General features: G+C 42.8%; 1 protein-coding gene across 1 annotated transcript; it reads left to right on the plus strand.

Annotated features, from left to right (window-relative positions):
- Positions 1 to 282: 282 nt before the first annotated feature.
- On the plus strand, positions 283 to 1,313 carry LOC104599481 (homeobox-leucine zipper protein ATHB-52-like). The gene has a single exon (XM_010262037.3). The coding sequence runs from the start codon at positions 403 to 405 to the stop codon at positions 919 to 921; it is 519 nt and encodes a 172-aa protein (XP_010260339.1). The 5' UTR covers positions 283 to 402; the 3' UTR covers positions 922 to 1,313.
- Positions 1,314 to 26,934: the final 25,621 nt, after the last annotated feature.

The following is a 26,934-nucleotide window of genomic DNA, read 5'->3' on the forward strand; positions in this document are numbered from 1 at the left end:
TCAAAACAAGACCTGAATTTATAACTTGGTGCAGTGGTGGGTAAAGATGGGTCGTAAATCCAAAGTTTTTATATAGTCTCTCTGCACTCTGCAAAGACTTCAGTTTACACCAAAAATAGCAATGAATTCATAGTTTCAGGTCTCAGTTACCATCTGAATGAAAAAAAAAAAATGTAAACCAAGCTCAAATAGGAAGTAGAACGATTAGGAAAAGGGAATTCTCCCTACTTCAGACCAGTGGGTCCACCCCCACGTGAACACCATGCGCCAGCATGAAGAAGAAGTCAGCCGCCCCATTCTCTCTCTCTCTCCTTTTCTGCGATAAAAAACCAGCCCTCCTTTAAAGGGTGCCACTCTCAAAAGTTCTGAACTCCCAGTCTTCTCTGTGCCCCAAAAGATATTATGGATTTGTTTCAATCAGAAAGCCAAAAACAGCCACCCAAACGCAGCAAGAAACGGCTCACCCAAGAGCAGGTGAGGCTTTTGGAGAGTAGCTTCAACAATGAGAAGAAGCTGGAGCCAGAGATAAAGATGCAACTTGCACGGGATCTAGGTCTGCATCCAAGGCAGGTTGCAATCTGGTACCAGAACAAGCGAGCTCGGTGGAAGACCCAGACCCTTGAGCTGGACTACAAGGCACTTCAGTTAAAGTTGGAAAACGCCTTAGCTGATAAGAGGAGGCTCGAGAGGGAGATGGCAAAGCTCAGAGAAGAGTTAGAAAAGGTTCAGGGGATGCTTCTGGGAGGATCAAATTCCACTCCGCCTGCTCTCACTTCTATTTCAAATTCTTGTGATGAGGATGGCACATCTAGCTTGCCCAGTAATTCTTATTGGGAGAAATCGGGGGCATTGCAGGTGGAGGAGCTCTATGCTTGCCTGATGGGAGGTGATGCTCAGTCTTCAAAGTTGAAATGGTCATGAGCTCTAAACTTGCCAGATGGAAAGCTGAATTGAAATGGCCATGATGATCTCCTTGTTCGATCCCTGTATCTTGACGAAGACGGCAGAGATTGTGACTATGTATATCATCAAGCAGAGACAACTAGCTAGCTAGCTATTAGCTACTACTGTAAAAGCTGTGTTATTGTGATTGAGAAATGAAGAATAAATCATTTCTTGGCGTTTATCTTTTTTGGGCATGCAGTATGTTTGTTAAGTATGACAGAGAACATGTCCAATGGCGAGATAAGATTAATTCCTGTAACCAACTCCAAAACCCAAATAGTTGGGATTAAGGCTGAGTTGGGTTGAATTAGATATGTTTAATTTGTTAACTTTGAAATGTGCCCATCTGTTTGATAGATCTTTTTAAATTCTGAACTTTTTTCCCAGAAAGATGGGCAAATTGTTACTGAATCACTGAAGCAACAATTGCTTAAATAAAAGTTTCAGAGACGAGGTTGCAGCGTCTTAGGTCCCATTAAGGATGTGCTTGTCCTATTGTATCAGACAAGTCATTTTCTCTCATTTTCATACAAAAGCAATATGACACTTAATAAAGATTCCTGTACTCAGAGAATGCATGAACTTGGTGCATTTCACGTCACTACTTTGGGTCCACATGCTTGAAGGCTTAACAGTAGGGGACCCATTGATGAATTCGGTTGTCTACTGCCAATGTTGTCCTTACTCTTATCGATATCTTGCTTCTTCATCACTTGCACATAGACCAGATAAAATTCTACTGGATGAATTCAAATTCGATATTTGTCCCCAAGTGGGATGAGCACTGTAAAGATAGTCAATTTGTTCACTAAAAGTCTAAAACTTGTTTTGACTCAGAGTCTCAGGCCTCCAGACTTGATCAAAATTGGCTTGAATACTTTTGAGCCGTCTCATTATAACCTTACTTTTACACAGTAGTTTAGACTGAGAGGTTCAGAAGACTAGCCATTGTTGACCGCAAATTCCACCTTTTGCTGGATAATTAGCTGGGTTTGACCCCACGAGATCAGACCATGCAAATAAAATCAATTACTTGAGTAGTTTAAGAGGTGAAAGGAGCAGTAGGTTTTTCTCTATTCCGAACTATCTCATTTTCTTTCTTTTTTAAAGCTTGATAAAGCCATAATCAGGAAATTCTAACCTCAAATATTATAAGAAAAAAAGCTTGTGGGAGTGTGTTGTGGACCACTATGGATCAATATCACTGCAAGTTGGGGTGAAGTTGAGGTCGGATAGAACAAATTAAAGCAATTCGGAACAGCCAAATGAGAGCATCTAAGAGAGTCACTGCCATTTTGCCATCAGGGAAGAACTGTGTTGATCTTACTATCCACAATTGTCCAATCGGTGAAATCCTTTCCTTCATGATTGCAGTCGTGGAAAGATCCTCATCTATGAGGGGCTTCATTTGGTGGCAAACAAAGATATATAAGAGATGCTCAAAGTGAGCTTCTGGATTTGGTCCCCCATTGTTGCATTCATTTATACCACAAAAGGAGGCCAAGGTCGGGGAGTTGATGGATCGAGGGAGAAAAAAACAGGAGAAAACAAGCAAATATTTTCACCCAGCTTTCCTTTTGAAAGCCTGACCAATCAAAACCATGCACCTTGTGAATTTTAAGGAATTCTCATTGGTATTGTACAGTTTAGCACAAAGCCTTAAGTTTATGAGATCCAGATAACATGATTTTGTTTTACAAAACAAAACCAAATACTACATCTGTAAAATCATATTAATTGTTTTTGCTGATGTGACAAATATCCCCCCTTAATTACTTATTAACTTTGATTTTTATATTTTGGGTTTGATTATAACACTGGAATGAGCCAGCCAGTATCATATCATGGGGGAGGGTGGGTGGCTTTTTTGCTCTTGAGGATTATTTTTCCTAGTTATAAGTTATTGAGCCTTTAGGGTCAAGTTACATATCCCCCTTTTTCATAATCACTAGTGGAATGGCCTGTGCAATGCACTGGGTATTTGATATTGACGTGATGTTTGATTATGCTTTTATATCTTAGGCATAGATGAAGGTTTACATACCGTTCAAGTCCTAAGACTATCCTTACAAAATGTCAAGATCTAGATTTTATAGTATGCATATAATGTTAGTTGCAAATGCATCAGATCGAAACATTAATGCACCAAACCAAAAGATAAAATTACATTCAACAACATTATATATAGATACAATTCATCCCAATGAAACACAAAATTTATGGAGAATAGGAGGCCTATTAATGGTTAGAAGTAAACTAAGCTATTATGTTAATTTACTCAAGTAACCATTGAATGGCAGAAGTCATTATTTAAGACGACTATTAAATAACTTACATTTAATCCTAAAAACATTTTCTTCTTACTTTTTAACTAAGAGGAGGTAAAAAAAAATAGTTGTAAGTAAAATTTATCAACCAACAACTAAAGTAGCATTTATGCAAACACCTTTTAGGCATGTTGAGCACCTCCACACATTTGTCCAAAAATAAAACAATCGAACAATTCATAATGTGTCACAGTGTTGCATACCACTAAGGACATGAGTTGCAGACCCTACTTAACAACCGCACACATGATAGCATACGATCCTAATGGCCAATCACACACATGATAACATACAGTCCTAGTGACCAAATGCCCATGGAATGAAATTTTTGTATTTTCATTTTTTTGTAATTTATGGTTTTTCTTTGTTTTTTGTAATTTCTGTTATTTTTCATCAATTTTTATGATTTTTACATTTTTTTTTAATTTTTTGCATATTTCTTTGTTTTTTGTAATTTATATTATTTTCTCATTTTATGTTTTTCGTAATTATTTTGTAATTTTTATTTTTTTTCTTTAATTTATGTTATTTTCTACTTTTTCTATCTTTATTTATATATTATGCATTTTTTATAGTTATATGTTCTAGAATTTATGTATTATGTGAAAAACTAATAGGTTGGGTTATGGTGGGTTTGAGTTGAACCCAAAATGGGGCATTAGTGGGTTGATGGGTCAAGTGGGTTAGGTTGAATCTCAACCCAAACCTAAGTACCTAACCCATCCAATGGCTTTTAAGAAAAGACAATGTTTTTTTTTTTTCCAACAACTATCATGCACCCTCGTATAGAATTGGGATATGTCTGAATAACCAAAAAACTAAGGGGTAGAATTAATATGAAAAATCAGGGTCTTTGGACCACACTAATTGAATCATTCTCATTTTTTTTATAAATGAAAGTAGATATAATTTTTTATTTTATTTTACAAATTTTGTTCATTTTTTGTAATTTATGGTTTTCTTTGTTTTTTGTAATTTATGATTTTTCTTCAATTTTTATGATTTTCTATAATTTTTTTTTTGTAAATTTTATCTGTGTTTCTTTGTTTTTTGTAATTTATATTATTTTCTTCATTTTATGTGTTTTTTCACAATTATTTTGCAAACCAATTACAACATTCTCATTTTTCAGTATGGTATACATTTGTAATTTATGTTATTTTTCTTCAATTTTTATGATTTTCTATATTTTTTTTGCAAATTTTCTATGTATTTCTTTATTTGTTGTAATTTATATTATTTTCTCCATTTATTGTGTTTTTTCATAATTATTTTGTAATGACATATATACAATGGAAAAAAACAGAAAGTTGAGGGTAAAGTTGGAAAGTAAAATTAGGGTGTTTTGATCAAACCAATTGCAACATTCTCATTTTTTTAGTATGGCATAGAAATTTCTATGATTTTTTATATTTTTTATAAATTTTATATGTATTTCTTTGTTTTTTGTAATTTATATTATTTTCTTCATTTTATGCCTTTCATAATTATTTTGCAATGACAATATATACAATGGGAAAAAAATAGAAAGTTGAGGGTAAAGTTGGAAGTAAAATCATGGTGTTTTGATCAAACCAATTGCAAAATTCTCGTTTTTCTAGTATGGTATAAAAACTTTTATGATTTTCTCTATATTTTTTGTAATTTTTTTGTTCATTTCTTTGTTTTTTTTTAATTTATATTGTTTTTTTGTTCATTTTGAAGAGAAAGGTGCATAGTATAAGAGAGACGCCATTTTTGTTTCCTCCTTCCTAATGTAAAGTAGGGGGAATGAATAAGATATACACTATACAGAGAGGGGTTCAAAGGAAGAATTGGGGTTTTAGAATTTATGTCTTCCCTTCATGTGTGAACAATGACATTTGGCATTTTGCCTCCTATTCTGCTCATCAATGGTGGGTCTCCTATTCACTTTAGATTCAAATCGAACATCCATCCGGTTTATATAGAAGAGTCTGAATCTCCTACTAACAAAACTCATTCCAAACCCCTACAATATTACGTTGGTAGGGTGTTAGATTATTAGACTGGCTTGATGATTTTTGAGAAAAAACACCCTAAAATGAAAATCAATATAATGAACATAAAAGCATTTCCCGATCACATAACTTATTACATTAACGGAGACAATCAAAATAGAAGGGAAATGGGAAAAATACCTGAAGAATAGGGAGAAAACAAAAAAAAATCATTTAATCATCTAATTGATTGTTCGATGATGAAAATAGAGAGGTCGAAAAAATTCATTCCTCCAATTCGAATTCGTGATTTAGGCAAACCATCCAATACTTGACATGTGTTGGCTCTAATCAGTGAAGAGGTTCGTCAGGTAGGTGCTTCAGGAGAAGATGAGATAAGGCCTAAGGAAAGAGAGGAGTAGGTTCCGTAGCGGTTTTATTATTATTTTATTTGCTTTATCCAATTACAAGTATTAACCATTAATTAAATAAAATTAGAAAAATAAAAAGCATAAAGGGTAAAAGTGGAAAGTGAATATCAGGCTTTTTGACGAAACATTTCCACCATCCTCATTTTTATAAATTGTACTGATTTAATAAACAATTTTTTTTCTTTTTCTTACAAAAAAGACCGGGGGGGGGGGGGGTGATTGGTCAAAGCCTTTCCAGTATCACGTGTTTCCAGCAGCATAGGTTTTCCCTGTATAGAATGTATTAATGTATCTAATTATCTAACTTATATAATGGGATCAAAGGGTTCCTCTTTTATGATATATATTTATTTATATAATACAATTCTATCCTTCATTTATAAAAGAAAAAAAAAAAAGAAACCATGGATCAACTTCTGATCCAGCATAAGGTTTGGTGGTTCTTAAAAGTAAAAAAAAAAACTCTTTTTGGTTGTTTTTATTTTGTTTTGCCTTTCTTCTTACATCTTTTACAGATAGCAAGCATGAATGTCCCATTTAAAGAATTCCACCTATATTGGGCTTCATTTTGGGCTCGGGCCCATTATAAATTAAACAAACTTACCAACCCAATCGGACCCAAGTATCACACATTCACACCATCTATCCTGAAATATCTGCCCCTTTGATTGACCATTTTTCAGATTCTTAACACATCTTGGGTACACTATCTATTGCCTTGTAGCCGGTCTAGAACCACACTAATCGTTAATCAGGATCCAGTCCTAAATGTAACCATCTTTATGCCATTGATAGCGTCTTACTGTGGAGTAAGGATTTTACTGGATTTGGATACCTCAACTGGATTTTCACATCAAATCGGATCGTAGGGTCGAATTCAAATCACTCCTATTTGGTCCAGTCCAATATATATTTTTGCAAATATATTTATCAAATTGGATCCTTATTGGATACCGATAAAATTATCCGCATCATTCCAAACCAATCCAATTCATTTGCATCCTTACAGAGACGATAATGATATTACCACACATCATATTTTACTATTTTAGAAGCAACGTTGGTAGCGTCTCGTGGATGCCAGACTACTCATAACAACCTATTAAACTTGACAAGCCTAGCTTGGTATTTTAATAATAAACCTATTAAAATTTTTGTTCTCTCTCTTCTTAACGTATCCTACCTATGTACTCCATAAGATGATAGTTTTAGACATCTCATGCAATTAGGCTATGTTTGGTTTGAAGGAAAAGATAGGAAAAGAAAGAAAAGTAGGGAAACTTATATAAGGTTTGTAAAGATTTCCCTACCTTTCTCTTCTTTTCTCTATTTTTTCCTTCAAACCAAACACAGCCTTAATGTTAGATATATTTGTCCTCTGTTGCTTTATATTGGTTTTATTAATTACTTAGAATATGTAAAACCAGTCCTGACCTAATTATAATTGAGAGACCCAGAACCGACCCTATCAATAATTGGAGCTCAAGATGCAAACCTAGACCCATGCATATAATAGGATAGGGTCTGTCTGGTTGACCTAGACAAATGGCAGCCCTATAAGATAAAGCCATTTTGCCGAATCAGGAGAGTGATAAAATAGATTATGTTGGTTAATTAACGAGAGCATCTAAACACAACCTTGGCTGCAATGTCTTAATCTTAATCTGGTAGTTTTTTTTTTGTAGGGTACGATCTGGGCCGGGGAGGAGAAGTCTGTGTAAACAAACAGTACCTAGTATGTAAGAGAGGTACTATGAAGTTAGCTATGGCCGGTGTACCTTAGATGTTGGTATTCAACTAAGGAAGTCTGGATGAATATGATTTCTTTCATTCTTTATTTTTTTTATGGATTAATGTATTATCCATACGTGTGAGAGATGCACCATGGTAGTGAACAGTGACAGCAAATTAAAAGCTCTGGAAATCTGGTATGTGTTTGGTGTGTCTTTTCGGCATGCCGAAAGATTGAAGACAAACGTACGGAAAGGCAAAATAAAAAAAGAAAAATCAGGAAGCTTTAAATGAAGTTTTTGGCCTTTTTGCATTAAAATAGCCTTTTTCAACTGTTTTTAACAATTCCGATTATGACAGAACCAAACAGTCTTATTTATTTAAAAACAAGATCCCATAGGCTTATGGCGTCTTTTTTGTCTATTGAGTTCTTGAAAGATCTACCTATAAAGACTTACCAAATAGCCCCCATAAGAATGCGTCTTTTTTGTCAAGTTGTTGAAACTTGAAAGATCTACCTATAAAGACATGCCAAATAGCCCCATAAGAAAGCAATAGAATGAAAAGATTTCAAAAGAACTTGGGCTACAACTTGTGATGGCCATGAGATAAGATGAAGTGCCAATTCGGTGATTTAGGGTTTTAGTTAATCATCGGAACCAAAATGGGAGAAAGTAGGGTCTTGAAAAGTAAATCAGTCTCTCTAATTTCAATTGTTGTTATGGTTCTTTCCCGCACGAGTCTTTCCTTTATGCTTAGTTTGGAAAAGGGTGCAAATGTAAATATATATAGTACAAAACCTTGTAATCAGTATTTTAATCTTGATTTTGTATCGTACATATTTGTATTTGTTGCTACCAAGGATTTTGTATGGGTCAAGGGCAAAAATGTAATTATGTTTTCGAGACGAAGGCATGCTGATGTGCCCGAGGGCTAATAGAGCCGATGGCCTATAAGTCCGACTTGTGGAAGAAGAAGCATGTCAAAGGCCCTGGGTGTTATCCTAGGAGCGGAGACTCCAACGGTCAAGTTAGCAACAAAGCAGTAAGTAGTCGGACGAGGCCTGAGTATAGAGTAGCTTAAACGAGATTACCAGAAAACTGAAGAGCTTAGAGCAATAAATGCCCAGATGGATTACCTTATAGTGATGCCACCTATTTATAGCCGAACTTGCCTGGAATTAGTTACGAGTAGAAGGCCAGGATGCGATCTGCCCTGTGCCATACGTTGCCATCCTGGATCTGCCATGTGCGCCCACACCATTGGACCTACATGTGCGCCTACATCAGTATTCATTTTAAACAAGCCTTACAAAAAAAAAAAAGATTCTTATAATTATTTCCTTTCCAAGACTTTTATCTAAAAAAAGCAACCTTATTATACATCGCTTAGGAGTTTCTTAAACTAGGTTGTGTTAGTTTCCTGGTATTAAAAAAAAAATGAAAGAGATTATTCCTTGCTGAAGGAGTAGTGTGATTTTTGGCCGTCTACAAGTGACACTTCCAATTACTGTTTTCAAAACCGGATTGGATCGGACGGTCAGATCGGAAAAACCGAGAATTAGTCACCTGATCGGTTTTGTTTTCCTCCAAAACCGTTGATTTTAGTCAGCAAACCGTTGAATCGGCCGGTTAATCGTTCAAACGATTTTGATCGTTTTCCAATTTTTTAATTCTTTTTTAATTTTTTTAATTTTTTATTAGACCGGGTCAGTTCAAACCGATAATTGGACCCTTGACCGGTTCGATCACCGGTTCGTTTTTAAAAACCATGCTTCCAATCAAATTAAATACAAAACTTTTTGGTGTAAATGCGAATCGACATAAAACGGACTAGTGTAAATACGGACTAGTGTAAACTCCACTCTTGGTCCGTACTTTTTTTGCGTTTGTGTTCAATGTAAGGTTTTTGTTCCCATTGGTCGACTTTTCTATTACATCGATTATCGATTATCACATCAAAAAGCTCCAACGGTCTCCTAAAATTTTCACCAAAAATGGAAAAAATTAAGGGTTAATTACTGATATACCACGTCCATTTGAGAAATTACTTTTGTATATCCCAAATTTTTAAAAGCAAATTGTATGTATCTTATTGACCTTTTCAAAGTTAAATCCAACAAGATAAAATGTAAAAGACAAAAGTATCCCTGATTATTATTTAAATTTTCAAAATATGTTATTTTCTTTTTTTTTTTTTTTCTTCTCTCTTCTCTCTTTTTTGCGGTTCCGATTATGAACGTCGCCTGGAGACTCTTGATCTCATCTTTGCAACTGATGGAATCACGTAAAGTGAAAGACACGTTCTGCATGAGAAGCCACATCATCCTCCCATTGGAGCAGTCTACTATCAACCTCTTGATAGGTGGAGTACTTTTCTGTAAAGTGGGTTCCCTTAGTAACTTTGGTTAAATTTGGGAACTTTGTAAAATTGATAGACGTGACACAGATCTTCAATCGATTGACACAATTTCTTCAAAAGAAGTAGCAGAGCCATACCAGACAAAACCTGTCCAAGGGCGAAGAAGACACCGGTGACTGCCAACACAAGAATGAATGGATTAGTTGGAACCATGATTTCGGTAGCTGGTAGGTGCCAATTGGGTCATCGAAGATTCAGAACTTCGACAAGAAACTTTTCTATGTAACTTTTCTTCCTCATGGAATAAAAAATCATGATTTCATTGCAACAACTTATAGATTCGAGGAGAAAGTTTCAATCATATTGTGACACATGGCACCTCAGGACAATTAGGTGACACCCGGAACTACTTAAGCAACAATTTATCTTAACCAAGTTGGTGGTGTCCCACCTGGCACCTTGGCACGGGCGCCGACCTGGCAGCCTGGCCCAGGCATGACCTGGCGGCCTGACACGGGCATCGACCTGGTGGCTTGGCCCAGGCGTGACCTGGCAGCCTGACACGGGCGTCGACCTGGTGGCCTGGCCCAGGCGCGACCTGGCGGCCTGGCACAGGTGCGACCTGGCGGCCTGGCACGGGCGCCGACCTGGTGGCCTGACTCAGGCGCGACCTGGCGGCCTAGCACGGGCGCCGACCTAGCGGCCTGGCCCAGGCGCGACCTAGGGGCCTGGTCCAGGCGCGACTTGGCAGCCTAGCACAGGTGCCGACCTGGCGGCCTACGAGACATGCTCGCCGACGAATTCGGCATGCATATCCTAACACTCCCACGATCCTTGGAAGTTGACCCACGTGCCGAACGATCCGGAGGGTGGTCAACGTGCATGGCGGTTACCTCTAGGAATCTCGGACCACTTAGGCGACCTTGTGGAAATCTCGGATGCGGTGCGTGAAGCCCACGCCAAACAATGCTTATATAAAGGCACCAACCCCAATGGCATTGGGGGGGGGGGGCAAGTAAGCATATTCTAGCTCTCATACTTTGTGTGACTTTTAGCTCGCAGTCTACAATGAGAGTACTGACTTAAGCATCGGAGCGACCTCGCCGGGTTAGCCACCCCGGGTCCTCTAACATTGATTCCTTGCAGGTCTCTAAAAAACTACGAAGCTCAACAATCAATCCAGCTTGCCACCAACCAGTTCGGCACTTTGGTCAGATCGTCATCTAATAGGCAGCTTGGCCCTCCGGTCAACTCATCACCTAATAGGCAGCTCGACACTCTGGTCAGTTCGGCACCTAATAGGCAACTCGACACTCTGGTCAGTTTGGCACCTAATAGGCAGCTCGACACTTTGGTCAGCTCGTCACCTAACCTGCCTAGCTCAGCCCAGTCAGTTCGACACCTAATTTGCCCAACATGGCCTAGTTAACTCGTCACCTAATCTACCCCCAGCTCAGACCAAATGACAAGGTATTTAGCACAAAAAATTGATTCATGGTTGCTGAAAAAATCTTAATTGTATTTAGAACGATAAAATGAAAATCTACAAAATTCTCCTCTTTTATTGGGGGATGAAATGAAGCAATTTCAAGACTTGCAAGGGAGTGGGTGGGTAATGGATGAAGTGCCAACCCTTTCCTTTTAATGCCGTCTCGATGGGCCTTGCCATCAATTTTAATCTGAGAGAGAGAGAGGGAGGGAGGGAGAGAAGAATATTTTATTCTTTAATCTCTCCCCAGCACTGCTTTTAAGAGAAAAATTGGTATTGTGAGAACCTTTGGAGTGAGTTGTTAATGGCTCTAAATGGTGCAATGATAGAGGTTATATTTGTGTTATGAGGAGTCAGTCAATAAGATATATATAAGTTGTTTTAAAAAGTTCAGTAGTTTCTCAATGTATATATAAGATATATAAGTAATCAATCCAAAAATTAATTAGAAATCCATTGGTTCTGACTAGGGGTGGTCATGACTCGAGTTTTTTAGGAGTTATTCGAGCTTAACTTGTGTGAAAATCTCGATTTGACTCGATTTAAATCAAGCTTTAAGCCGATCCCGAGCCCAATATATAGACTTATTCGCTCATCGAGCCGAACTCGAACCTCATAGTTTACTGGCGAGCCAAGCTCGAATAGATAAATATTCAGCTAGGCTCGGCTCGAATCCACCCCTAAATCTGACTCTCGTACATCCCATTTCAAAAACATGATAAGAAGGCGACAAATGATTCATTTAAAACATAAATGTGCACCAAGAAATGTCAAACATGGTTGTCCCTCGTATGCATAAATATTTTTGGCTACAAATCCTCGCATCAGGCATTTTCAATCATGTAAACTCTATTGTGTCCTGCTCAATTATGCTAAATTGCCAAACTTAAAGCAAATCGGATTTCCTGCCCACTACTCTCTACCCACACTCTACCCACCCTGCATTGCAGCCATACATCACCATCTTGAATTGTAAGATGTGTGATTGCAATTTATAGCAGGTAGAATGTGGGTAGAAAAAATGAGCAGGAAATCTAGGTTCATCGCCAACACCATCAAAATTGAAAAGAGGGTTTAGGATTTTTGCATGTTTGGGGTTATTTCATTTGAGTATGTGTTTGAGGGCTGCAGTATGATCTTATCAACGAAAATTATGTCTTTTTTTTGGTATTACATATGGACAGTGGAATCAGAGGTGGGTGAGAGATAGGTGTACATGAAGCCCACAAGCCCACTGGCTATATCATGGAGAGTAGGGGTGATCATGGGCTGGGTCGGACCGGGTCGGGCCTGAACACAAAACCCAGGCCCAAGCCCAGAATTTTCGGGCCAGGCATGTGCAGGCCGGGTCGGGTTGAAATGATCACCCCTAATGGAGAGTCTGCAGTTATGTGGATTTGATCCCATGCTTTTACATTGAAACTAACGTTGACTGCCAAGTGATCATTTCAATTGAGTCAATGCTTATTGGAGAAATTGAAGAGTGGCAAATGGGTAGGTTTAATTTCCTTGGGTTTTGGTTTCACATTTCAGATCTTTTATCCACAAGAACCCTACCCACATCTCATTACAGCTGTACATTGCAAACATTTCCCATATTTGTATGTTACCATTCATGGGGAGATGTTCCCAATGTACAACTATAGTGTCATGTGGGTAGGAGATCTGAATTATTGGTTCCATGCCCAACCTTTTGTCTTCATGGGGATATACACGAGGATAACCCATCCCCTATCCCCTCAACCGCAACCCTAATGGCAGTGGGATTTGAACCCAAATCTCTGCTACAACAAGTCGGAGATCATGCGTGTGTTTGGAACCGTGGGCATTCAGTCACTAAACGTTTGTACTTGATTTGTTTATAAAACCGAAAAAAATAATAATGAAATTGTTTATTGCCACTTAGGCGCCACTAGGCACCACATCAGTAAAACAGTGGATAAACGCCTACCCGTTGGGGAAAGCGCTAAAATGAAGCTTCCCCCAATGATAGGCGTGCACATAAATCAAGACTTGCTTTTGCAAGTCTCTACACGTACAAATTGCACATAATAAGGAAATGCTTAAGTGGTACCTATGTGGCAGCATTTATTAAACGCCCATGGTTCCAAACACACGCCATATCAAATCACCAGTTGGCTAATAGGTTCGGAATTAGTACATCTAGTGATAACCATCCATACCCATCAAAGTCCCATATTTACATGTAAATAGGTTCTAACCCACGCCCCACCTAATCCATCCATCTTGACCCATTCAGCTATTTAAAACTAAATTAAGATGAAGTTGGTTATTGTGTAATAAATGTATAGTAAAAGGATCAGGTTGACCAATTCACCCAAAAATTGAGATAATTTATTTAACAATGCTTTGGTTTGCTATATGGTGACACATGGCACCACGTATTTGGGTTGATCCATGCATCTACTAGAAAGGTTGACTTGGGTTTTAGCCAGTCAAAAGAGGGAGGGAGAGAGGTATAAGGTGTAGAAAGCGAAATCAAATCAATTAAACAAACAAAAATCGATTTGAAAATTAAAATTTTAAACCTAGCTATAATCTAATAATGGGTACCCTCAACCCAAATCCCCAATATGGATAATGCAACCCATGTTTGAGTTGGGCTTTGTTAGTACTATTCAGTCGAACTGAAAAAAAGAGAAACGAAAGAGAGAAGAAGGGAGAGAATACAAAGACATAAATGCCCCTACATATGTAGGAGGCATATAACTAACACATTACTTAGATGGAAAAGACTAAAATACTCCCTTTAGTCGACTCTAATACTCCCCCTCAAGTTGGAGAGTGTATATCATATAATCCTACCTTGTTACATATATAACTCACTATTCCCGAACTAAACCCTTTTGTGAACAGATCTGCCCATTGATCATCTGTTCTCACATGCTCACTGCTTATCTCACCATTGATGACCTTTTCCCTTACAAAATGGCAATTTACTTCTATGTGTTTTGTTCTCTCATGAAAAATAGGATTAGATGAGATGTGAATTGTAGCCTGGTTGTCACAGTATAGTTTCATGGGTTTGCTTATTAAGAACCCGATTTCCTGCAATAGATTCTTCAATCACACTAGTTCACATTTAGTGTGTGCCATGGCCCTGTATTCTGCTTCTACATTGCTCCTTGCTACAATAGTCTGCTTCTTGCTCTTCCATGTCACTAGATTTCCTCCAAGAAATGTGCAATAAACTGTAGTGGATCATCTGTCTGATATAGAGTTAGCCTAGTTTGCATCAGTGTACCCAACTATTTCAATATCACCTCTTGGCTTGTATAGTAACCCATGACCTAGAGCCCCCTTCAAATACCGCACAATCCAAAGAACTGCATCCCAGTGAGGCACTCGAGGACTTTGCATAAATTGGCTTACCACAGTAACAACAAATGAGATATCAGGCCTAGTGATAGTTAGATAATTCAGTTTTCCCACTAGCCTTTTATACTTTCTAGGATTATCAAACAATTCACATGTGTCACTTCCCAACTTCACTTTTAGTAATGAGATATCAGGCCTAGTGATAGTTAGATAATTCAGTTTTCCCACTAGCCTTTTATACTTTATAGGATTATCAAACAATTCACATGTGTCACTTCCCAACTTCACTTTTAGTTCCATGTGAGTTTTAATTGGTTTAGCACCTAGAAACCCTGTTTCTTCCAACATATCAAGAACATGTTTTCGCTGATAGAGGTTTATGCCTTGCTTTGATCTAGCAACTTCTATACTCAGGAAATACTTCAACTTCCCAAGATCTTTTGTCTTAAAGTGATCTTGTAGGAATATCTTCAATCTATCAATCCAACTTTATCACTGCTAGTTATGACTATGTTATCAATATACACTATTAGTGAGACCTTCCTGGTCACAGAGCCATAGCTAAATACTGAATGGTTAACTTGATATTGTCTTATTCCAAACTCCTTCACCACTTCACTAAATTTGACAAACCTAGCATGGGGAGACTGTTTGAGCCCATAAATAGCCTTCTTGAGCTTATACACCTTACCGTCTTCCCCTTGAGCAATTAACCCTGGTGGTTGCTTCATCTACACTTCCTCTTGAAGATCACCTTGGAGAAAGGCATTTTTAATATCAAGCTGAAGTAGAGGCCAACCATGCATGACATACGAGGAAATCAATATACATACTAAGCCAATCTTTGCAACTGGAGAAAAGGTTTCATAAAGTTGAGAGTACCCTTTTGCAACTAAATGGGCTTTCAGGCATTCCACTCTCCCATCTGGTAGATACTTAATAGTATATACCTATTTACAACCAACAACATGCTTACCTGGGGGAAGATTGGTGAGTTTCCATGTATGATTGTGATGAAGAGTAGAGAGTTCCTCTTCCAAAGCTTTTCACCATCCTGGTGAAGTAAGAGCCTCCTAAACATCCTTAGGTGTGGATACAGAGGACAACAGGGTAATAAAATCGCGATGAGAAGCAAAAAGGTGAAATACAAAAACATAATTGGATATGGGGTGTAGCATGCAACTATGTTTACCTTTCCGCAATGCAATAGGAAGGTCAAGATTAGAAGGTAATTTGGTTGTGGAAGGAGCTAGATCAACTGTAAGAGTAGAAGGTGGTGGAGGTGTTGGCCTCTATCGATGAGTATAGATTTGACGGATTGGTGGCCTTTCAGTACGCTCTTGCATTGGGGAAGGTGGAGACTCAGGCATAATGGGAACCACCGGAATGGAATTATCAACTGGAAGAGGAAGAGAAACCTTTGTAGGAGAAGGAGGGATATCAAAACCAGAGAAGTATGGCACCGATTCAAAAAATGTAACATCAAGACAAACAAAGGATTTCCGAGTAATAGGTTTGCAGCATTTATACCTTTTTTGGATCCTAGAGTAGCCAAAGAAGATACATTTAATAGAGCGAGCATCCAACTTGTCTAGCCCAGGACCAAGATTTTGAACAAAGCACACATGCCCGAAGATCTTGGGAGTTAGGGGATATGGAGACAAAGTGGAAAATTAGATAGAGAATGGAGAATGACCATCAAGAATGAACGAGGGCATGAAATTAATCAAAAAACAAGTAGTAAGGACTACATCACTCCAGAAACATTTAGGAACATTCATATGACGAAGAGACCAAGCTGTTTCAAGTAGATGTCGGTTCTTCCTCTCAGCCTCCCCATTTGGTTGAGGGGTGTGGGCACACAATGTCTGATGAATAATACAATATCGTTCCAAGTATTGTTGAAATAAAGAAAGAAAATAATCTCAGCCATTGTCGTAATGAAGAATTTTAAGTGAAACACCAAATTGTCTATGCACTTCAGCATGAAACTTTTGGAAAATGGAAAATAACTCACTTTTTTATTTCATTAAATAAAGCCATGTCATTCTTGAACAATCATCAACAAAGATAACAAAATATCTATAACCATTATAAGACTTAATTTTGATTGGACTCCAAACATCTAAATGAACTAAATCGAAAGGACTCAACATACGACTTATGTTGAAACCCGGTGGTGTTTCCCATACTTACACGACTCAAACTGCAAAGATGACAGACGACTCAATGACGGAACTAGAAGCTTGAGAGCTTTAAGAGATGGATGGCTGAGTCTACAATGCCACTGAAGAGGAGTCAAGGAGGTTTGAAGTGCAACTATAGAGCCACCACTGTCAAGATAATACAACCCACCAACTTCATGCCCTCCATCAATCTTCTTCCCCGTCGTTAGATCTTGAAAAACAAAAGAGGAAGGGCAAAATATGATAGAACAATTGAGGGATTTGGTTAGTTTACTAATAGACATAAGATTAAAAGGAAACTTGGGAATGTATAAAACATAAGACAAAGATTGAATTGGCCCTTGAGGCAGTTTTTCTGCCCAAGTATTGGAGCGAGCTGGTTACCCTAGCTCACGAGCTAGGATAGACTTGTCTTGGAGTATTCCCTTTCAGTACATCGGGGGTCCTTGAGCTCGTGCTGTAGCGAGCTATGACGTAGCGAGCTATCCTGCGGGCCCGCTACTTAGTCGCGGTCAGGCTGTGATGCTGAGTTGTTACTTATGCTGAGTCATGTGCACGTGTCATTGTCCCAAGGGGTCGGGTCAAATCACTCCCCATCTCCTCAGGCTAAGAGTGTTACCTTAGCATGAGGAGTTTATGAAGTGTGATGGGTGGATTTGACTAAAATTCAAACTTGATTGACTGTTCGCATTAAATGTGCATGTGAAAGTCAGGGGATTTCTGACTTTTTGAACGCCAAGAAATGTGCCAAAGCGGCTCTTAACTCTGGAGGTCGTGCATCCGTCATTACCTCCATCATGGAAGACGTGCAGCCAGTCACATTTCAGTTTCAGAAGACATATGGTCAGCTTGACTGTGGACCGCCAAATCTGTCTCAATTCGAGCTGTTGATTTGAGGGCACAGTGGCTATAAATAGGGGGGCCCCAGGCCTCACTTTCTTTAACGCTAACTTGCCTTGTTTTCGGATTCTGAGGTCGCGTCTTCATCTAGCTGCCCGAGCTCTTTTCCTGTTCACACCGTCTCTTCTTTTCTGGTGAGTCTTATCATCTTGTCAATATGTCTGGATATCCGTACCACGTCTATCCCCGGGACGGTAACCAAGATGGCGCCCCCTCGAGCTCAGGGAGAGCTTGGGGGCAGGCTCCGGAGGCTCGGGAGACCTCCGACGAGATGGCAGGGAGCCCGACAGCATCGGTCCCTCCTCTATGTCGATGGAGAGACTTAGATCTTTAGTTCTTCATTTTAACCTTCCTAGAGACCTCATCTACAATCTCTCCTCTGGTAATTTTCTCTAAGAACATGGTCCCGATGAGATAGTGATCTTTTGGGAACAGCTCGAGGTTGGTTTGAATCTTCCTCTGCATCATCTAATAGTGGAGGTTTTGAACCATTTCAATGTCACCATTGACCAGCTTCAGCCCAACTCCATTCGAAATGTAGTTGGCACTATTTCTCTGTTTTATGAGTACTGTCTTCCCCTCAATCTTGACATCCTCTCCACCATCCTCTGCATCAAGAATGCTTCTCCTGGAGTGCCTCCAGAAAGGCGTTCCTACTATTTTTCTCCCCGTCGTGGCTTCAAGCTCTTATATGAGCTGCCGAACAGGATCCCGGCCTGGAAGTGGGACTATTTTGTTGTTCGCAACCCCGAAGGGTGGCCCTTCCCAACTCACTAGAGGGCCGCCATCTAGGATTCAGGGGTTGAGTTGGACCCCGAAGTTCGGAAAACACTGCAGTCCTGGGTAGTAGTTGGCTTCCATTGGTCGGACTACTTGACTGAGGAGAAGCTCACGCAGGCCGGTCTGAACCCAGGTAGGTTGCCTTTTAGGTCGTGTAGTGCCTTGTAATTTTTTTTTACTGGACTAATACCTTGTGGTTTTTTGGCAGCCATCATGTTTGGTGTTGACGCAAGATGCCTTCTTTCCAGCAACCAGAAGCGTAAGGCGAAGAGGTCGCGTCCTGACCAAGCCTCCACTTTTAGGGGTGCTGAGTTCGAGTCTGCAGACCCGGCCTACGCTTCTCCACCACATGAGGTTCCACCTGTCCCATTCGAGGGAGTCACCACGGAAGGTGGCGCAGAAGAGCCCGAGCTCCCAGTGTAAGGGCAGTTTCCTTCGTCTGGGCCATCCCGCCCCTTTCCCTTCCCCCGGGAACTGGGAGGGTGTCAATGACTACATCGTGGCTGCACGAAAGAGCAGAAGGGCAATCTGCCACAAGGAGGTCACTAGCTGGGGAGAGATGGACCCCAAGGAGCTCGCCAAGTTTGCCTCCGCCCACTGCATGGTGGTAAGTGTCATTTCTCTTCCTTCTTTCTTATTTCTTCTTTTTTTTTTGACCTTAGTCTCCTGTTGGTAGGTGAACTCCGCCATCCACGCCATGGCCCTCCTGACCAACATCCACTATGGCGATGCTCGTAATCAGAGGTCAACCGTGCAGAAGCTCCAGGGCGAGCTCGATCGGGCCCGAGGTGAAGTCCTTTAGGCTCAAAAGGGGAGTGAGGCCCAGGAGCTGCTCGTCTGAGACCAAGAGGTGCAAATCACCCGACTATTTGAGGAGAGCGCTCGGTACAGGGAGGAGTCATTGAGGGTGGCGATGGAGAGGGGGCTTCTTCGCCAGCAGGTTCGAGACTTGGAGTCCACGCTTCAGGACCGAACTCAGAACTTCGATGCCATGGTGGAGGCCGAGCGGGCTAAGGCGGTCTAGGACTTCAAGGACTCCTAGGAGTATCACGACCTCCAAGTGGAGTATGGCTCGAGCTCGTACCGCTCCGGATTCAAGCTCTGCCGCTGGTTGGTCCGAAAGAAGTTCTCTAGGCTCAACCTCGACGGCATAACGATGAAGGGCCTAGATCCTGAGACGGCGAACCAGGCGGAGGAGGAGGAGCCTGACTTCCCGGAGGACGACGACGAGGTGGAGGAAGTGGACCCTTGAGGCTGGCGGCTCTTCTATTATTTTCTTCTGACTGAATTCTGGTGGTTCCCGGGTGTTAGAACCTGATTTTCAAAATCTCTTTCTTGGGCGGTTGTGCCCTATTTACTTTTGTTGAACTCTCTCCGGGATGTTAAGCCCGATTTTTATTTATGAATTAGTATTGGAATTTGTCTTTTTTCGCTAAGTATGGTGTGCTCTTTATTTTCTACTGAAGCAACTTTGTCACTCAAGCTGTTAGAGCTACATACCCAAAGTAGGATTTTTCGGTAGCTGTTACCCCGAGCTATCTCTTAATGCTTGAGGTATTTTTATGGTATACCCTGAAGTAATTACCATGTATGCCCGAACTGTATGTTCGTAGATTGTCAGGTTCAGCCAATATACTGAGACGAGCTATGCTTCATAGGGTTCAGACCCGAGCTGCCTACACCTCTGATACTTAATACTTTGCCTTTACCGGTGAAGCGGCTAAGTCTTCCATCATGCCAAGGTCTTAGTTAGCTCGGTGTTTTATCCCTTAGGCTGAGGGAGTGACTTATAGTCCACTCTTGGAGTTCTCCCATGCCATGGAGGCGACTGGGTCTCATTGCACCGAGGTCGTGTTAGCTCGGCATTTTTGGCCCTTAGGCTCTGAGAGTTGTCTCGTGGTATACTCAGTAGTTCGCCCATGCCATAGAGGCAACTGGGTCTTATCGCGTCGAGGTCTTTGTTAACTCAGCATTTTTGGCCCTTAGGCTCTGAGAGTGACTCATGGTCTACTCAGTAGTTACAGGTAATACTACCTTAAGTTGACGATATTCCATGCTCGAGGTACTCGTTTCCCTTCAAGGGTTTTGAGCTCGTATGTTCCTTCCCCGAGCACCCATTTCACTCGATAGGGTCCTTCCCAATTCGGTCCGAGCTTGCCAATGCCGGGCTCAGGTACCATAACTTTACGAAGGACCAGGTCACCGACGCGGAGGTTCCACTTCCTAACCCTGGCATTATAGTACCGAGCTACTCTTTGCTGGTAAGCTATGGTCCTGATATATGCGAGGTCCCTTACTTCGTCGAGTAGGTCGAGGTTGGTACGTAGCTCGTCTTCATTTGCCTTATCATCATACGCTTCCAGTCGTAGCGAGGGAACCTCGATCTCAACTGCGTAGGTGAGGTTGAAGGGGGTCTCTCTTGTGGTGGTCTTCTATGTGGTTTGGTAAGTCCATAGAACACTAGGTAGCTCGTCTGCCCATAGTTCTTTAGCTCGGTCTAACCGTGCCTTCAATCCTCAGAGGATAGCTCTGTTCGTGACTTCTTCTTGACCGTTTGCTTGAGGGTGTGCAACTAAAATGAAGTTCTGTCGGATCCCCATGTCTTGGCACTAGTTCTGGAATTTAATGTCCTCGAACTGCTTACCGTTATCAGAAATCAGTACCCGAGGTAACCCAAAGCGGCACACTATGTTCTTCCAAAAGAAGTTCTGGACGTTTCGAGCTGTGATCGTCACTAGAAGTTCAGCTTCTACCCACTTGGTGAAATAATCCCCTGCACCCAGTAGGAACTTCCTCTGGCCTGTCGCTGGTGTAAACGGTCGGAGTATATCGATGCCCCATTGTGCGAAAGGCCACGGGCTGGTGAGATACTTGAGGTCAACAGCGGGCTGATGGTGGATATTGGCGTGCTTCTGGCACTTGTCACACTTTCTAACGAGCTCAATAGCATCTGCTTTCATTGTTGGTCAGTAGTACCCCTGTCGTAGCGCTTTTGGGCAAGGGCCCTGCCCCCCAAGTGTCCGCTGCACAAGCCCTCATGAGTGTCGCGGAGCACGAGCTTGGCTTTGGAAGGTCGTAAGCAGTGCAGGTAGGGGAGCGTGTAGGATCTTCGGTACAATCGTTCGTCTATCATGACGTATTTGGCCCCCTGGCGCTCTACCCTTCTTGTGGCATTGCGGTCTGCAGGGAGGGTCCTGTGTAGCAGGAAGCTCGTGAGCGGATTGATCCGCTCGGCTCTACTTGAATGATAGGAACGACCTCCTCTGCCCCCCCGAGAATGCTGGGCCGGGACAGGTTCTCTATGTACACGGTTCTCATGGTATTATCAGTGGTGTTGGCTAATCGGGATAGGGCATCGGCCTCAGCGTTCTTCGACCTCGGGATTTTCCTGATGAAGTGTGACTGGAAGTTGAGCAGAGCCTCTCTTACTTTGGCTAAGTAGGCAATCATAGTTGGTTCCCGAGCTTCATATTCGCTTGTGACTTGATTGACCACGAGCTGGGAATCGCTGCAGATGACGATATGTTTGACTTTCACTTCTTTGGCTAGAGCCAGCCTGGCTATCAATGCTTCGTACTCTGCTTCATTGTTGGATGTCACGAACTCGAAGCGTAGTGCGTACTCCAACTTTGTGCCACTTGAGTCGTGCAGAACGATTCTGGCTCCGCTGCCCTCCTGGTTCGAGGAGCCATCTACGTGAAGGATCCAGGGCTCCTCATCCCAGTTCACGCTTGGCCTTACTAGGAGAGATGTCATACTGGCTGCTACCTCATGGTGCTCGGACTCAACCGGCCTGGGAGCTTCGAGCTCGCCCGAACTGGAGGCTTCGTGCTCAACCAGCCTGGGGACTTCGGAGCTGAAAGGGCATTCCGCGACAAAGTCTGCTAACGCTTGGACCTTGATAGCAGTTCACGGCTTGTATTGGAGGTCGTACTCGCTGAGCTCAATGGCCCACTTCGTTAGTCGATGAGAGACATCGGGCTTGAGTAGAACTTGCCTCTGAGGTTTGTTGGTGAGGATGACAACAGTATGAGCTTGGAAGTACGGACAGAGCTTTCGGGCTGCGATAACCAGTGCGTAGGCCAGCTTTTCTATCTCTGGATATCTCGTCTTTGCTCCCTGCAACACTTTACTAACATAGTAGATAGATCGTTGGACCCGATCTACCTCTTTTATTAGTATCGAGCTGATCACTTCATCACTTGCTGAGAGGTATAACTCTAAACATCGCCCTGCTCAGGCCAAGTTAAGACCGGTACGCTAGCGAGGTACTTTTAGAGCTCGTCAAATGCGAGCTGACAATCTTGGGTCCATTCAAACCCTTTGCTTTTAATTGCTTTAAAAAAAAAGGTAGGCAGCGGTCTGCCGACTTGGACATGAAGCGGCTCGGAGCAGCTATTCGGCCATTCAGCCTCTGAACCTCCTTCACTTTTTAGGGTGGTCTCTTGTCTAGGATGGCCTTTACTTTGTCCGAGTTAGCCTCAATGCTACGCTGGTTAATGATGTACCCCAGGAACTTACCCGAGGTGACACCAAAGGCACACCTATTCGGATTCAACTTCATGTTAAATCTACACATAATTTCAAAAACTGAATGCAAGTCTTGTATTAATTCATGTGAAAACTGGGTTTTGACGACCATGTCGTCTACATAGCACTCAATTTTTTGGCCAATCAATGGCTCAAACAACTTATTTACAAGTCTTTGAAAGGTTGCCCCAGCATTGTTTAGCCCAAAGGGCATGACCTTGTAGTAGTGCAGGCCAAGCTCGGTTATGAAGGCAGTCTTTTCTTCATCAGTCGGGTCCATCCTGATCTAGTTGTAGCCTGAATAGGCATCTAGAAAGCTCAGCAACTCGTGCCCCGAGGTCGCGTCCACAAGACGGTCGATCCTGGGGAGTGGGAAGTAGTCCTTTGGGCAAGCTCGGTTCAGGTCGGTGTAGTCGACGCACATGCGCCATTTACCATTAGCCTTTTTACTAGAACGGGGTTGGCCACCTAGCTCGGGTAATGGTCTTCCTTGATAAAGTCAGCTGCAAGGAGCTTCCTGACCTCCTCGTCGACTGCCTTCCACCGCTCAGGGGCTTGGTTGCATTTCTTCTGTCTAATGGTCCTAACTACAGGATCAGTATTAAGCTTATGAGTGATAATGTTGGGGTCTATGCTGGGCATTTCTGCCGCGGACCATGCAAAAACATCTAAATTTTCAAGTAAGAAGCGTACCCATTTAGATCACAAAGGCTCCTCAATGGAGGCGCCGATCTGAAGTGTCCGTGCAGGGTCCTCTATCGATGCTGGGATGGAGACGGTCTTTTCTGTGGGCGCAGCTCGCTCCTCACTCTGCTCCGTAGGTTGCTCCAGCTCGAGGTCGTTGGCCACCTTGGCTTTCCCTTTAAGGGCGGCGACGTAGCATTTGCGAGACTCAAGCTGGTCACCTCACGCTATCCCGATTCCAAAGTCCGTGGGGAACTTCATGGACAAGTAGTAGGTGGATACCACAACTCGTAAGGCATGGGTGATCGACCGACCTTCTATGGCATTATACGGGGAGGGGGTTGTGACCACTAAGAAATCGTGGTTGAGACTCACTATGCTAGGCCAAGTGCCGACTTCCACAGGTACTGTAATCCTTCCTAGGGGCCTGACTTCCTCTCCGCTGAAGCCTACTAGGGGAGTGTTCGTGGGCTTCAGGTCGCTCTTTTGGAGCTGAAGTTGGTTGAAGGCTTCTTTGAAGAGGATGTCCACTGAGCTGCCTGAGTCGACGAGGACGCGCCTGACTTCATAGTCGTTGATCTTCTTCTTTATGACGAGCGCGTCATCATGGGGGTAGTGGACCCCACGTGCATCATCTTCTATGAAGAAGATTGGGTCTTCCATCCTTGGCCACTTCAGGGGGTTTTGTTCCTCCCTGGCAGCCTCACGAGCTGATGTCCGAGCTGCGGCTGAGGTGCAGCCCGCCACAATCGATCCTTCGACTATCACGTGGATGGTCCCCCGAACTGGTCTCTCTTCGAGGGGGCTGCTTCTGTAGTTGTTCTGCTTGCCTGCTGGAGTCGGGAACATCTCTACTCTGCTCCCCCTTTCGACCTGCTTTATTATTATTTTGTACATAATTTCTTAGATACCCGCGACGGATGAGCTCCTTTATCTCGTCGCGTAGGTTTTTACAATTCTCGATGTTGTGACCGTGATCTTTATGAAAACTACAATACAAGTTTTTATTTCTAACATTAGGGTCTGCCTTCAGCCGAGGTGGCCACTTTACATACGGGGTGTCCTTGATTGCCATGAGGATCTCGGCCCACTTCGCGTTGAGGGGCGTATAGTCCCTTTCTATTGTTGGAGCTCGGAAAGGCAGATTCGGCTTTGCTCCCCGAGCTTGGTTCTTCTTCTTCTTGTTGTCGCCCTGAGTTGAGGGCTCTGTTTCCCTTTTTCTTTTCTCGAGGGCCTGCTCACCCTTCTGATTGATCTCTTCCTCCGTCCCGATAAACCGATCTGCGAGCTTGAGGAACTCGGTCATGGTCTTGGGTTGATTGACGACCATGTGCCACTTGAACTCTTTGTGGGTAATACCTCGCTTGGCTACGGTGAGGCGAATTGCAAGGTCCAGATCGGGTATCTGTAGATAAGCGTCATTAAACCGCTTGATGTAACTCCGAATGGACTCCCCTTCCTTTTGAACTATGCCGAGGAGGCTTTCTTGAGTTCTTGGGCACCTCTTGCTGGTGACAAAGTGGGAGGTGAAAACTTGCACAAACTGCGCCTAGCTTCTTATCGAACCAGGTGCGAGGTTTCGGTACCATGTGTGGGCTACCCCTTTGAAGGTGGTGGAGAAGGCCATGCACATGCAGGATTCGCTGGCCCATACCAGGTGCATCTAGGACTGAAAGGCGTCCACATGATCATTTGGATGGAAGGATCCATCATACTTATCCAGTGGAGGGAGCTTGAAGTCTCTTGGCATGGGGACAACAAGAAGTTTTGGAGACAGTGGAGAGGAGTAGCTTTACTTCACCTGAGCTCACCTCCTCTTTACCTTTGAGCTCGGGCGAGACACGGGTAGCAGTTCGGCGAGCTCGTCGGCATCTTCGCTGCTGCTTTGTCGGCTCAGCGTTGGTGCTGCTTGCTTCAGTGTTACCGAGCTCACTGGGCTCGGACTACTGGTGGTAGCTCTGAACCGAAGGGTCCTACCTGGTGTTTGCGGCTAGGACCTCAAACGGATTTTCTACGAGTGGGAGCTCGAAATGCGAGTGTTGGGGCGATATGGGCTTGGTTGGCTGGGAGGCCCCCGACCTGCCCACAGGCTACGAGGCTGGCCTCTCTTTCCTGCCATGGGAAGAGACTTGGCTCTTGGAGAGATCCTGGGCCTGAGAGGCTTCTCCCCGGTGAGGTCGTTCACTCCGGCGGGAGGGCTTGGTTTGCTTCGAGGCCGGATGCCTAGGGGAAAGCGGCTGCTGATACTGATATTGAGAGACTTGATGTAGCACTTGTTGCTGGTAGAGTTGGAACTGCTGAAACTGCTGCAATTGAGCTTGCATGGCTCGCTTGCACTGCACTAGGTCTTCCAACTGATTTTGGTTGGTCACTGGAGGCACGACCGAAGGTTTAGCAAATGTCGCTCCAACCATAGAAGGGAGTGGAGCGTTCACGGGTGCCACTATGAGGGGCACGTTCAAGCTGGGAATCCCATCCATAGAGAGGGGAACGGTGAACTGTCCGATACAGACAGTGGGAAGCTGGGGTTGCTCTCTAGAAGCGTTCTGGTTGGCACCACGCCCGGCATTGCTGGAGGAGGCCATGAATGCTAAGTTCTCGAAAGGGAAATGTAGAAACTCAGAGAAAGGCTTTTTTTGAAGTGTTTCCCACAGACGGTGCCAAATGGTGTTGCGCAATCTGGGCACTCCTAGCTGGCAGTTGACTGGCTCCTCGCTGGCGATGGACGGTACCTGAGAAGAGATCGGTGAAGGATTCCTGGGGGACTTGCCCGGTGGGAATACTCCGATGCTTAAGTTAGAACGCTGGAGAAAACAGTAAAGAGTGCAAAGAAGGCTAAGAGTGTAGGTCGCGCTAGATCACTGAGTTAGCTCGATAGAAAGTTCGAGTAAGTTCAAGATAAGATATTAGATTTTCGAGAGAGTGTCCCCCCCCTTCAACTAGGGGGCTCTTATATATGAGCACTCCTGTCAAATCGGGCATAACTGCCACTGAACCTCTGTCGCAGCCGTTATCTGCCAGGGTTGCGTAGGTAACCGTTGCAGTGTACTACCCAATCGGGTGAGTGACACATCCCGGAAGGGCAGACACGCCACCACTTGTCAAGAGACGTGGGCGCAAACTTGTCGGCTGGCAGGGACTGCGCCGTCGGTTAGGAGACGTGGCGCAGTCTGACGGGTACGGTGTTGTCGGATAGTAGCTTCCTGAAAACATCACGTCGCTTAGTAGCGAGCTACCTTGTAGTGAGCTACTGAGGGTACTGAGAGGTGATTC

The sequence above is a fragment of the Nelumbo nucifera genome, chromosome 1, assembly GCF_055504915.1.
Source record: "Nelumbo nucifera cultivar China Antique chromosome 1, China Antique-T2T, whole genome shotgun sequence".
Taxonomy (NCBI): Eukaryota; Viridiplantae; Streptophyta; class Magnoliopsida; order Proteales; family Nelumbonaceae; genus Nelumbo; species Nelumbo nucifera.

Excerpts from the sequence above, each read along its gene's own strand:
- LOC104599481 (XM_010262037.3), top strand. The coding sequence starts at position 403 with ATGGATTTGTTTCAATCAGAAAGCCAAAAACAGCCACCCAAACGCAGC.